The sequence below is a fragment of the Pan paniscus genome, chromosome 3 (assembly GCF_029289425.2).
Source record: "Pan paniscus chromosome 3, NHGRI_mPanPan1-v2.0_pri, whole genome shotgun sequence".
Classification (NCBI taxonomy): Eukaryota; Metazoa; Chordata; class Mammalia; order Primates; family Hominidae; genus Pan; species Pan paniscus.
In genome coordinates this window covers 125,942,039-125,954,756 of record NC_073252.2, presented here as the reverse complement: position 1 = coordinate 125,954,756, position 12,718 = coordinate 125,942,039, and the positions used below count along the sequence as shown (strand labels likewise).

Sequence of the window (12,718 nt, the reverse complement as noted above, 5' to 3'; positions counted from 1 at the left end):
ATACTACGCAGCAACTTCTACAGATTTAATTCCATCCCTATCAAAATACCTATGACATTCTTCACAGAAATAGAAAAAACAATCCTAAAATTTATACAGAACCACAAAAGGCTGTGAAAAATCAAATTAATTCTGGGCAAAAAGAATAAAGCTAGAGGCATCACACTACCCAACTTCAAAATATAATACAAAGCCATAATAACCAAGGTAGCATGGTACTGGTGTAAAAGCAGACACATAGACCAATGGAACAAAATAGAAAATTTAGAAAAAAATCTACACATTATCAGCCAATTCATTTTTGACAAAGGTACCAAGAACATACATTGAAGAAAGGACAGTCACTTCGATAAGTGGTGCTAAGAAAACTAAATAACCGTAATGCAAAAGTATGAAGCTAGACCTCTCTCTACAAAAAACCAATCAAAATGGACTAAAGACTTAAACTAGGACCCAAAGCTATGAAATTACTAGAAGAAAATATTGGGAAAACACTCTAGGCCATTGGTCTAGGCAAAGATGTTTTGTGTTAGACGCTAAAAGCACAAGGAACAAAAGCAAAAATAGACTAATGAGATTATATCAAGCAAAAAAGTTTCTGCACAGCACATGAAGGAATCAACAAAGTGAAGAGACAACCTACAGAATAGGAGAAAATATTTGCAAACTATCCATCCAAAAAAGGACTAATAACTAGAATATACAAGGAACTCAAACAACTCAGTAGAAAAAAAAAAAACCCACAAATAATCCCATTTTAAAACTGACAAAAGATCTAATAGACATTTCTCCAAAGAAGACATCAACTGGACAACAGGTATATTTTAAAATGCTCAACATTACTAATTATCAAGAAGATAAAGAAAATCAAAACACAATGATAAAGCATCTCACCCCAGTTAAAATGGCTTTTATCAAGAAAACAAAAATTAATGGATGTTGCAAGGATGCAGAGAAAGGAGAATGCTTCACACACCATTGGTGGGAATGTAAATTAGTACAGCCACTACAGAAAACAGAATAGAAGTTCCTCAAAAAACAAAAACAGAACTACCATATGATCCAGAAATCTCCCTGCTGGATATATATCCAAAATAGAGGAAATCAGTATATCGAAGAGACAGCTGCACTTCCATGTTTATTGCAGCACTATTCACTATAGCCAAGACATGTAATCAACCTAAGTGTCTATCAATGGATGAATGAAGAAAATTTTATATATGGGTATATATATGTGTATGTACGTGTATGTATATGTGTATATATGTATATATGTGTAAATATATGCACATACATACATAGGCACATACATAAACATACACACATACACAATGGAATACTATTCAGCCATAAAAAAGAATTCTGTCATTTGCAGAAACATAGATAGAACTGGAAGTCATTATATTATATGAAATAAGCCAGGCACAGAAAGATAAGTACCACATGTTCTCACTAATAAGTGGGAGGTAAAAAAGTAGATCTCATAGAGATAAGAGAGTTGATTAGTGCTTACCAGGGACTAGAATGGGTAGGGGGAAGGGTGGTGAAAAGCAGTTATTTAACAGGTACAAAAATACAGTTAATACCAGAAATGAGACCTAGTGTTTTATAGTACAGTAGAATAACCATACTTAACAATAACATATTGTATAGTACAAAATAGCTAGAAGATTGGTATGCAAAAAGATTTTAAAAAGAAAAGGAAAAAAATGGAACAGAATAAAGAAAAATGTTTGAGGTGATTGATATCCCCATTACCCTGATTTGATCATTACACATTGTATGCATGTATCAAAATATCACATGCACCCCCAAAATATGTACAACTGTTATGTATCAATTTTTTTTAAAACTGTATTGCTAAAAATGCTAATGGTCATATGAGCCTTCAGCAAGTCATAGTCTTTTTGCTGGTGGAGGGTTTTGCCTCGATGCTGATGGCTGCTGACTGATCAGAGTGGTGGTTGCTGACAGTTGGAATGGCTGTGGCAATTTCTTAAAATAAGACAACAATGAAATTTGCTACATTGATTGACTCTTCTGTTCCCAAGATTTCTCTGTAGCATGGATGCTGTCCTGATAGCATTTTACCCACAGTAGAACTCCTTTGAAAATTGGAGTCAGTCCTCTCAAACCCTGCCACTGCTTTATATAATATTCTAAATCTGTTGTTGTCATTTCAACAATGTTCACAGAATCTTCACCAGGAGTAGATTCTATCTCAAGAAACTACTCTCTGTGCTTATCCATAAGAAGCAATTCCTCATCCTTTCAGGTTTTATCGTGAGATTGCAGCAATTCAGTCACATCTTCAGGCTCCACTTCTAATTCTACTTCTCTTGCTATTTCCACCACATCTGTAATTAAATCCTCCACTGAAGTCTGAGCCTCTCAAAGTCATCCATGAGGGTAGAAATCAACTTCTTTTAAAATCCTGTTAATGTTGATATTTTGACTTCCTCCTATGAATCACCAATGTTCTTAATGGCATGTAGAATGGTGAATACTCTCCAGAATGTTTTCAATTTACTTTGCTCAGGTCCAACAGAGGAATGACTAGCTGTGGCAGCTATAGCCTTATGAATAGACTATATATGAATATTCTAAATAATAAGACTAGAAAGTTAAAATGACTCCTTGGAATCCATGGACTGCAGAATAAATGTGTTAGCAGGTATGAAAAAAACATTAATCTCCTTGTATATATTCATCAGCGTTCTTGGGTGATGACGTACACTGTCAATGAGCAGTAATATTTTGAAAGGAATCTTTTTTTCTAAATAGTAGGTCTTAACAGTGGGCTTAAAATATTTAGTAACCCACATTGTAAGTAGATGTGCTGTCACATAGACTTTGTTGTTCTATTTATAGAGCATAAGCAGATTAGTAGATTTAGCATAATTCAAAAGAGCCCTGGCATTGCCTTCAACTTAAAGTCACCACCTGCATTAGCCCCTAACAAGAGAGTCAGCCCCATCCCTTGAAGCTCTGAAGCCAAATCCTTCCTAACTATGAAAGTCCTAGATGGCTTCTTCTCCCAATAGAAGGCTGTTTTGTCTACACTGAAAATCTATTGTTTAAGGTAGCCACACTTTTTTTTCAGATCTAGACCTGCACAAATGTAGCCACTTTTATTATCTTAGCTAGATCTTCCTTAAAACTTGCTGCACCTTCCCCATCAGCACTTGCTCCTTCACCTTGCACTTTTATATTATGGAGACAGCTTCTTAAACCTCATTAACCAACTTCTGCTAGCTTCCAACTTTTCTTCTGCACCTCCCTCACCTCTTTCAGTCTTCAGAGAATTGAAGAGAGTCAGGGCCTTGCTCTGGATTATGCTTTGGCTTAAGGGAATATTGGGGGTGGTTTGATCTTTTATCCAGACCACTCAAACTCTATCCCTATCATCAATAAAACTGTTTCACTTTCTTATCATTTGTGTATTCACTGGAGTAGCACTTTTAATTTCCCTCAAAAACTTTGCCTTCATATTTTGGCTGTTTGACACAAGAGATCTAGTTTTCAGCCTGTCTTGGGGCTTTCAACATGCCTTCCTCATTAATGATGGCATTCCTAATTTTGAAGAATTTTGACTCTTAATTTCACTTGAACAATTAGGGGCCACTGTAGGGTTATTAGTTGGTCTAATTTCAACATTTTTGTCTCTCAGGGTACAGGGATGCCCAAGAAGAGGGGGAGAGATGGAGAAATGGCCAGTGAGTGGAGCAGCCAGAAAACATACAATATTTATTAAGTTCACCGTCTTATCCTGGCATGGTTCATGGTGTACCAAAACAATTACAATAGTTAACATCAAAGATCACTAATCACAGATCACCATAAAATACAAAATAGTAGCTGGGCATGGTGGTTCATGTCTGTAATCACAGCACTTTGGAAGGCCGAGATAGGAGAACTGCTTGAGTCCAGGAATTCAAGACCAGCCCAGACAGCAGAGACCCCATCTCTATAAAAAATAAAAAAATTAGCTGGATATGGTGGCATGCAACTGTAGTTCCAGCTACTCAGGAGGCTGAAGTGGGAGGATCACTTGAGTCTGGGAGGTTACGGTTGCAGTGGGCCATGATTGTGCCACAGAACTCCAGCCTGTGCAACAGAGTGAGACTCTGTCTCAAAAAAAAAAAAAAAAAAAAGGCCGGGTGCAGTGGCTCATGCCTGTAATCCCAGCACTTTGGGAGGCCAAGGCGGGCAGATCACGAGATCAGGAGATTGAGACCATCCTGGCTAACACGGTGAAACCCCGTCTCTATTAAAAAAATAAAAAAAAAAAAGTTAGCCAGGCGTGGTGGCGGGCACCTGTAGTCCCAGCTACTCAGGAGGCTGAGGCAGGAGAATGGCGTGAACCCAGGAGGCAGAGCTTGCAGTGAGCTGAGATCACACCCCTGCACTCCAGCCTGGGTGACAGAGCGAGACTTCGTCTCAAAAAAAAAAAAAAAAAGGACATAATAATAATAATAAAGTTTGAAATATTGCAAGAATTACCAAAAGGTGACACAGAGACATGAATTGAGTACATCTGTTAGATAAAGGGCATTGATAAACTTGCTCAACACAGGGGTGCCACAAACCTTCACTTTGTGAAAAACAGTATCTATGAAGCACAACAAAACAAAGTATACCTGTAAATCCTAGAGGATCAGTAAAAAATAAAAAAGAGACATAACTAATAAGTCAATAGTAGAGATAAAATAGGATCATTATAAAAACTCAATCCAAAAGAAAGCAGAAAAAGAGAAAAAAGAATGAAGAATAGATGAGACAGCTGGGCGCAGTGGCTCATGCCTGTAATCCCAGCACCTGGGGAGGCCAAGACAGGTGGATCACCTGAGGTCAGGAGTTCAAGACCAGCCTGGCCAACGTGGTGAAACCCCATCTCTACTAAAAATACAAAAATTAGCTGGGCGTGGTGCCAGGCACCTGTAATCCCAGCTACTCAGGAGGTTGAGTCCTCACCTGAACCTGGGAGCCGGAGGTTGAAGTGAGCCAAGATCATGCCATTGCACTCCAGAATGGGAGACAGAGTGAGACTCAGTCTCAAAAGAAAAAAAAAAAAAAAGAATGGATGAGAAAAATAAATGATAGATTTAAATCCAACCACATCAATAACTACACTAAATGTGGATGGTCTAAACATACTAATTAAACAACACATTATCAGACTGGGTTATAAAAAAGCAAAGAAAGACCCAAATATATGCTGCCTACATGAAACCCACTTTAAAACAAAGAGATTGCTTAAAAGTAAAAAGGTAGAAAAAGATACACTGGCAAACACTCATCTAAAGAAAGCTGGCATAATTATATAAATATCAGACAAGGCTGACTTCAAAACAAGACATTACCAAGGTTAAAAAGAAACATTACTGGTGAGAATGCAAAATGATAGGGCCACTTTGGAAAACAGTTTGGCAGTTTCTTACAAAACTAAATATATTCTTATTATACAATCCAGCAATCATGCTCCTTAGTATTTATCTAAGGGATTTAAAAATATGTCCACACTAAAACCTTTACATAGATGTTTATAGCAGCTTTATTCATAATTCCCAAAACTTGGAAGCAACAAAGACAAGATGTCCTTCATTAGGTAAATTAAACATTTTCCATTGTTGTTGATCTCTACATATACTGCTCCAATAAAAAGAAATACTCTGGGGAAAAAAACTGAAAAATCACTTATAACCCCAAAATAACTATTAGTATACCACAGGTGTGCAGAAGAACATACACACTTTTTATCTTTTAGAGACAATATAGCTAGTAAGAACAATGTAAAATAATCAAATGTGTATCACTAACAAGACAGATTTCAAGGTTTTGAGAGCATGATAAACTCCCTAGCATTTCTTTTCATGAAACGAACTAATCCTTCTTTTCTAGTAACCAGTCAAAAACATATTTTCCCAAAGTTTTCAAATGGAAAAACTATCAGTTAATTATTCTGAAAATATCTAGTATAAACACAAAATGGTTTTTAAGAAACACAGGCTGGGTGAGGTGGCTCATGCCTGTAATCCCAGCACTTTACAAGGCTGAGGTAGGAGGACTGCTTGAGGCCAGAAGTTTGAGACCATCCTAGGTAACAGAGCAAGATTCTGTCTCTATTTTTATTTTAAAAAAAGCATCACAAAGCAACAAGCAATAAATCACCTCTGCAACCCCTCTGAAGGACAAAACATACCATAGTGCTTTGCAGATCACTGGCACTCTAAGAGATTTGCTCTAGACTTCTTTTTTTTTTAATTAATTTTCTTCTTTCTTATAAAAAAAAATTCCTGCTAATAATCAGCTAATCTTAATGATTTTCAAAAAAGGGGGAAAAAAGCAAAATAACAATGCTTCATTTCCATATTATTTATACAGTTTGAGTTGTTTGTTTAGCACATTAATGTCCTCAATAAATATCTACTAAGAACCTATTAAATGCCACTAAGACTCTGGGATCTTTCCAAAGATAATAACTTTCATAGACCTACATAGTTTATAAATCTAAGAGTTCACATTTGTGAAAAATAATTTAAATGGGAAAAAAAAACTGTCCAACTGGATTATTTCCTTAACATACTTGTAAAACTTATCTCTTCTTTGGCTTATTTGTACCATTTTCATTGCTCTATAATTTGCTAACATATTAATTTTTAAATATTTTGAAATATCCAATTAGTAACTGTTTTCAAAAAACTTCAAATCACGAACAAAAAAAGTAATGTTTGAGAAATATAGTACCTGACAGAGGATGTTCTTGGCCCATGGTCTCTGGAATCCATTACCCAACCAACATGACACTCTAGAGGGGGATTTGTGCTATGCCTTGTTTTTCTCTTTCTTGGACTCTAAAGAAAATAAAGTCAAGCATTGCAATTAGTTTCAATAGTGTGAACTTCACAAGTAAATTAAAACCCTCTGACTATAAATGAACTCAAACATTTTCATACTGTAGGTAACACATTGTGAAATCATATGAAGTCATAAAACTCAAAAATCTCACACACAAGTTACAAAACTTAATAAATAAAGTCCTTTGGTAGGTTTGTGACACAAAGATGAAATGAAGTGCAGCTTAGTGTGATTCTTCATTATACTTACTGTTCGTCTTTAATTACACTATCCAATTGTAAAAAAGGTTTTTGTTTGTTTATTTTTAAATGGGGTCTTACTCTGTTGCCAAGGCTGGAGTGCAATGGCATCATCATGGCTCACTGCAGCCCTGACCCCTACAGGCTCAAGCAATCCTGCCACCTCAGCCTCCCAAGTAGCTGGGACTACAGGCACACGCCACCACGCCCATCTAATTTTTGTATTTTTTTAGAGATGGGGTCCCACCGCATTGCCCAGGCTAGTCTCCAACTCCTGGGCACAAGCGATCCACCTGCCTCGGTCTCCCAAAGTGTTGGATTACAGGCATAAACCACCATGCCCAACCGAAAAATTTCCTAACCTGAGAAAATATCACTATGGTAAAGTATGATTTTTAAGTGAAATATTACAAGTTATAACACACATTTTTCAATGTGATAGAAATTAAAACGTCTCATTCTGTAATGTTAAAGGATACAAAATGCAAGCCTTATATTCCTGGTTGTTTTGTATACCTTTACATCAATGGCTTTTGGTTCTTTAACAACAGGATAAAATCTTGGTGTTTTGTTAGGATCTTGTAACCTAGGTGTTCGAGGTGTTTTGGGTGTTCTTGTAGGATGAATTCTAGGAGACTCTGGAACTGCTGTAGGCAACGAATGAACCATTGCTGCTGAAGTTATTTCTGAAACATCAAATAACTTCTGAGCTAATTCATCAGTCAAATCTGCAAAATAAAAAACTCTTAAAATTATTTAGATGCTAGGAAAATATTTTACTTTGAGAATAAGGATAATTTTGTAATTCTCTAAGCTCAAAGGATTTTTCACTGAAAACATTTCAAATATATAAAAACAAAAATAACAAATACTTTTTTGACCATTATCTAGCTTTATAAAATTTTTATTTTTCTATATCTGTTTATGACCTTTTTTTCTTTTAAAGAAAGGGTGAAGCTTCCTGTGTAACCTCCCCTAATCCCATTTCCCTCCTGCTTTCCCTTCTCAGAGATAACTAGCCTCTTAAATTGGAATTTTGATCTTTTATTACATATATGTAATATTATTTTCCATAATTAACTTTATGTAACATAATGCTATATATATATATCACTTTGTAAACTTTTTTCATGTTTTATTTACATAGCTCTAATTTGTTCATTTTCACTGCTGAATAGTATGTGGTGTACAAATATATCACAATTTATCCATTCTCCTGCAGATAGACATTTATGTTATTTCAAAGTTTTTTGTTTAATCAACAATGCTGTGATCAACATTGTTGAACATGTCTCTGTACAGGTACAAGAATTTCTCTAGGGTTTATATCTGAGTGGAAATGCTGAGTCAAAAGAGATAAGCATCTTCTAACTTAATGACTCCTGACCGCCAAACCACTTTCCATAATGATTTCACCAACTTACACTCTCACCAGCAGCATGTGAGAATTCCAATTCAACATTCTGGTGAAGACTGGGTTTTGTGCAAACTCTTAAATATTCTTCCATCTCATGGGATTTAAATGATCTAGTTGTTGCTAGTGAAATTGAGCATGTTTTCATATTCCTAGTTACCCTTCAGACTTCCTCTTTTGTAAGCCTGCTATTCAAATCCTTTGACTGTTTTTTTCATTCGGTTATTTTACTTACTGATTTGTTCATGAAAATCGTATGGTAAGATAACAAACAAGCCAGCAGATGAATCAAGCAGTAGCAACAAAAAAAAAAATAGGCTCTATTTCTGTGTGGTTTTTCTTCAGACTTATCGACTTTTTTTGATTCATATAACAACTTTTTGTTTTTTCACTCAACAAATACTAAGTGCCCGCGATTTGCCAAGCACTATTCTAGGCACGAATTTGTAAAGTCAAAAGTGAACTTACACATTTGCCATTTCCTCTCCCAATCCATTTTCTTCACTGTTATCAGAATGATTATTCTGAGGAGCAAATTAGATCATTTCATATTTCTGCTTAACATCCTTCAGTGTTTCCCATTTGCCTCTAGAATAAGCCTAGGCTCTTTACCCTGGCATATGAGATTTTGCTGATTTTGCCTCATCTGTTGTCATTTTCCACTTTGTTCTTGGTGACACAAATAGCACCAAACTGTCAGTCCTGTTCCTTGTTCCATATCTTTTCATATGCTTTTTCTTCTGTCTGAAAGTCCCTTTCCTGCATCTTTTGTATACCCAATGCAAAGGATATCATAGCCTCCCTTTAATACCCACCACAGATGTTACCTTTCTTGGGAATGTGAAGCACTCCTTGAACACCTCCTGCCAAGAGAGTTAATTAGTCCCTTTTTGTGCTGTGTCTGCATTTTATCCATTTATTGTTTCATTTATTAAATTAAAATTTATTTTCTTACATATCATCCCATAGATGCCAAGAGTAAGTCTCATTGCTTCCCAGAAAGCAACTACCACAACTGCATCGAATACTAGTGCCTACCATACATAATGTTTGGGAAAAAATATATCCTCATCAAAGGAATGCTAAACTTAATTGAATTGTGTTAATACTGTTTTCCTTATACCAAAAATATATACAATCTGGCCAGGTGCAGTGGCTCACGCCTGTAATCCCAGCACTTTGGGAGGCCGAGGCGGGTAGATCACATGAGGTCAGCAGCTCGAGACCAGCCTGTCCAATGTGGTGAAACCCCATCTCTACTAAAAATGCAAAAATTAGCCAGGCATGGTAGCAGGCGCCTGTAATCCCAGCTACTCGGGAGGCTGAGGCAGGAGAATTGCTTGAACCCGGCAGGTGGAGGCTGCAGTGAGCCGAGATCATGCCATTGCACTCCAGCCTGGGGAACAAGAGCAAGACTTCATCTAAAAAATATATATATATACACACACACACACACACACATATGTGTGTATATATATAAATGTATATATTTATATATACATTTATATATAAATGTATATATAAATTTATATATAAATATATAATATATAAAAATATATTTATATATTATATATTTATATATAATATATATTTATATATTATATATTTATATATAATATATATTATATATTATATATTTATATATAATATATATTATATATATATAATATAAATATATACACATATATGTGTATATATGTATGTGTATATATATATATATTGAGAGAGAGAGACAGAGACAATCCTAGAGATAAAAACATGAACATATACTGAAAAATGTGTTAAATCCAGTACCTTTGTGAAATAAATTTTCAAAGATCTAGGAACAGTAACAACCCAGAAAGAGTAAGCTTCCTAGCACCTAGATTATGGTCTATAAATTCCAATTCCCACTAATTAGTTATCCTCAAAGAAATAACATCTGGAGCACAGAATGTATAATCTGAGCCTGGGAAATCTTGAGCAAAAGGCAATAAAGTAGTTTTAAAAATACTAGCATAAATCAAAGGACACAAGAGTAAATCTTAGAGGTCCACCAGTCAAAAATAAAACAATTTGACCACTGAAAACAATGACCGAAATGGATTAATAAACACATTGAATAAATAAGCTCCATGAGTTCATAATGATACTTTAAAACTCAGTCACATTTAGAGTGTCCTAGGGCACCAACTCATTATTTTGAAAACCAATAAACTGAATAAAAAGAAAGAAGCAAGCATTTATCCTTCCTTGTCTGTAAAGGTTGAATTTCAGGGTAACCAAAGAGTTGATGAAAGAACATTCTTCACAGAAAAATTTTATGTAAGGATTGCAGAAGGAATGATGGAATTAGAAGATAACCATTTTGCAATTCTACTGAAATAGAGGAAATCTAGGGAATATTCATCAATAGCTGCTAAAACCATTTGGTAAAAGATTGGAGGGAAACTTGATAATGAAAGCATCAGGCTGACAACACCTGAATCAAATCATGAATCACAGCATCAGTAAAAGTGGGAGTGACGGATATGCTATGATGCTATAGGAAATAGACAAGTCTTCCTAAGAAATATCCTTGCTACTAGGAAAAAAACCATGCCAAAACCTGAATATACTCAGTCCTATATCTAAATCCTTTGTACTTATACTTCATTAGTAATACATGGGATAAATGATATACTAAATGATATGAAGAAGATACAGTCAGGTAAATGCAGATCATAAGAAATCCTACCAGTTTCTTCAACAAATTAACCAGTTTCTTCAACAAATCATTGTCATGGAAAAACAAGGGAAGAGAAATCATTATAGATTAAGATTAACTTAATGGTGTTATCAGTCAATTGCAATGTTTGCATCTTGTTTCATCCTAGTTCAATCAAACAATTTGAAAAATATACGTCACACAATTAGGGACAACTAAACATATACTGGGTAGTAGATGATATTACAAATTATTGCTATTTTTGTTAGGTGAATTAATGGTGCTGTAAAAATTTACATACATACTTGTTTCGTAAGTCCTCATCAGTTTGCAATATATAGTGAAGTATTTCCAGGAGAAATGATATGATTTTGAGATTCAATATAGAATACCAGGAATAGATTGGGAGGCAAGGTACAGATTAAAAAAGAATGTCAAACTATTAACAATTGTTGAAATTAGGTGAGATGGATACATGGGGATTTCATTAAACAATTCTCCCTATTGTTATCTGTATCTGAACATTTCCAACATCAAAAGCTAAGTTTTATTTGTTTTATACTTATTTTATTCCAGGTTTGCTCAGGGTGAATTTTGCCCACCAATAAGAGTAGATATATTAATTTTGTAAGATCAACATCTATAGAGTATGTTGATTATCTCAAAAGAAACATTTTACAAAATGTTTATAGACTATCATATACCAATTTATAATATTTTGACATAAAATTATCAAATATTAGTTCATTGCAAGAACATAAAATATTCATAGTAAATATTAAAATATTATTATTGGAAATATATTAGGAAACAAGAACATATTAACATTTTTTGTCAACTACAAGCATAGGATAATATATGAATATCATCCAGATATTAAAACTTCCTTCTGCTCAAAAGCATATGCCATCTCTTGTACATGAATAGTCATAATAGCATTTTTCATAATAGCCAAAACTAGAAACAATCCAAATGTCCATAAAATGTTGAATGGACAAAAAAATGTAGTATGCTCATTCTATGAAATAATACTTAGCAATAAAAGAAAGTTACTGATACATGCAATGACATAGATGAATCTCAAAAATATTATGTTAAGTGAAACATTCCAAGTATATAACTATGTATCATATAATTCCATTTATATAAAATTTCTGAAAAGTGCAAAACCATAGTGAAAGAAAGATAACTAGTTGCCTCAGGCTGAAGGGGAATGTTGGCATTGACTGCAAATGTGCATGAGGAACTCTTTAGTATGATGGAATTGTTCTAAAACCGGACTGTGGTGCTGGTATACAATTTTATACATCTACTGAAATTCAAATGATACACTTAAAAAGGGTTAGAGCAGTAATTTTCAAGGTATAGTCCCAAACAGAACTATTGGCATGACTTGGGAACTTGTTAGAAATGTATATTCTCATATCCCACCTAACTTACTGAATAAGAAAGTTGATACAGAGTCCTTTAATCTGTTTCAACAAGCTTTCCAGGTGAACCTTAAACATGCTAAATGTAAAA

The 12,718-nt window shown here is 34.6% G+C and overlaps 1 protein-coding gene across 9 annotated transcripts in view; it reads right to left on the bottom strand.

The window, feature by feature from the left end:
* The window catches only part of LARP1B (La ribonucleoprotein 1B), a 146,906-nt gene that overhangs the window by 23,203 nt on the left and 110,985 nt on the right, over positions 1 to 12,718 (bottom strand). For 3 of the 9 annotated variants that reach the window (XM_055111823.2, XM_008976704.4, XM_055111821.2), the window contains exons 13-14: positions 7,614 to 7,825; positions 6,748 to 6,854 (exon numbers count right to left, since the gene is read on the bottom strand). In XM_055111823.2, coding sequence (XP_054967798.1) covers positions 6,748 to 6,854; positions 7,614 to 7,825 — 319 coding nt within the window. Of the gene's footprint in view, positions 1 to 6,747; positions 6,855 to 7,613; positions 7,826 to 9,338; positions 9,375 to 12,718 lie in introns of all 9 variants that reach the window. The other 6 variants (XM_057302155.2, XM_063603899.1, XM_008976706.4 and 3 more) reach the window with 3 other exon arrangements.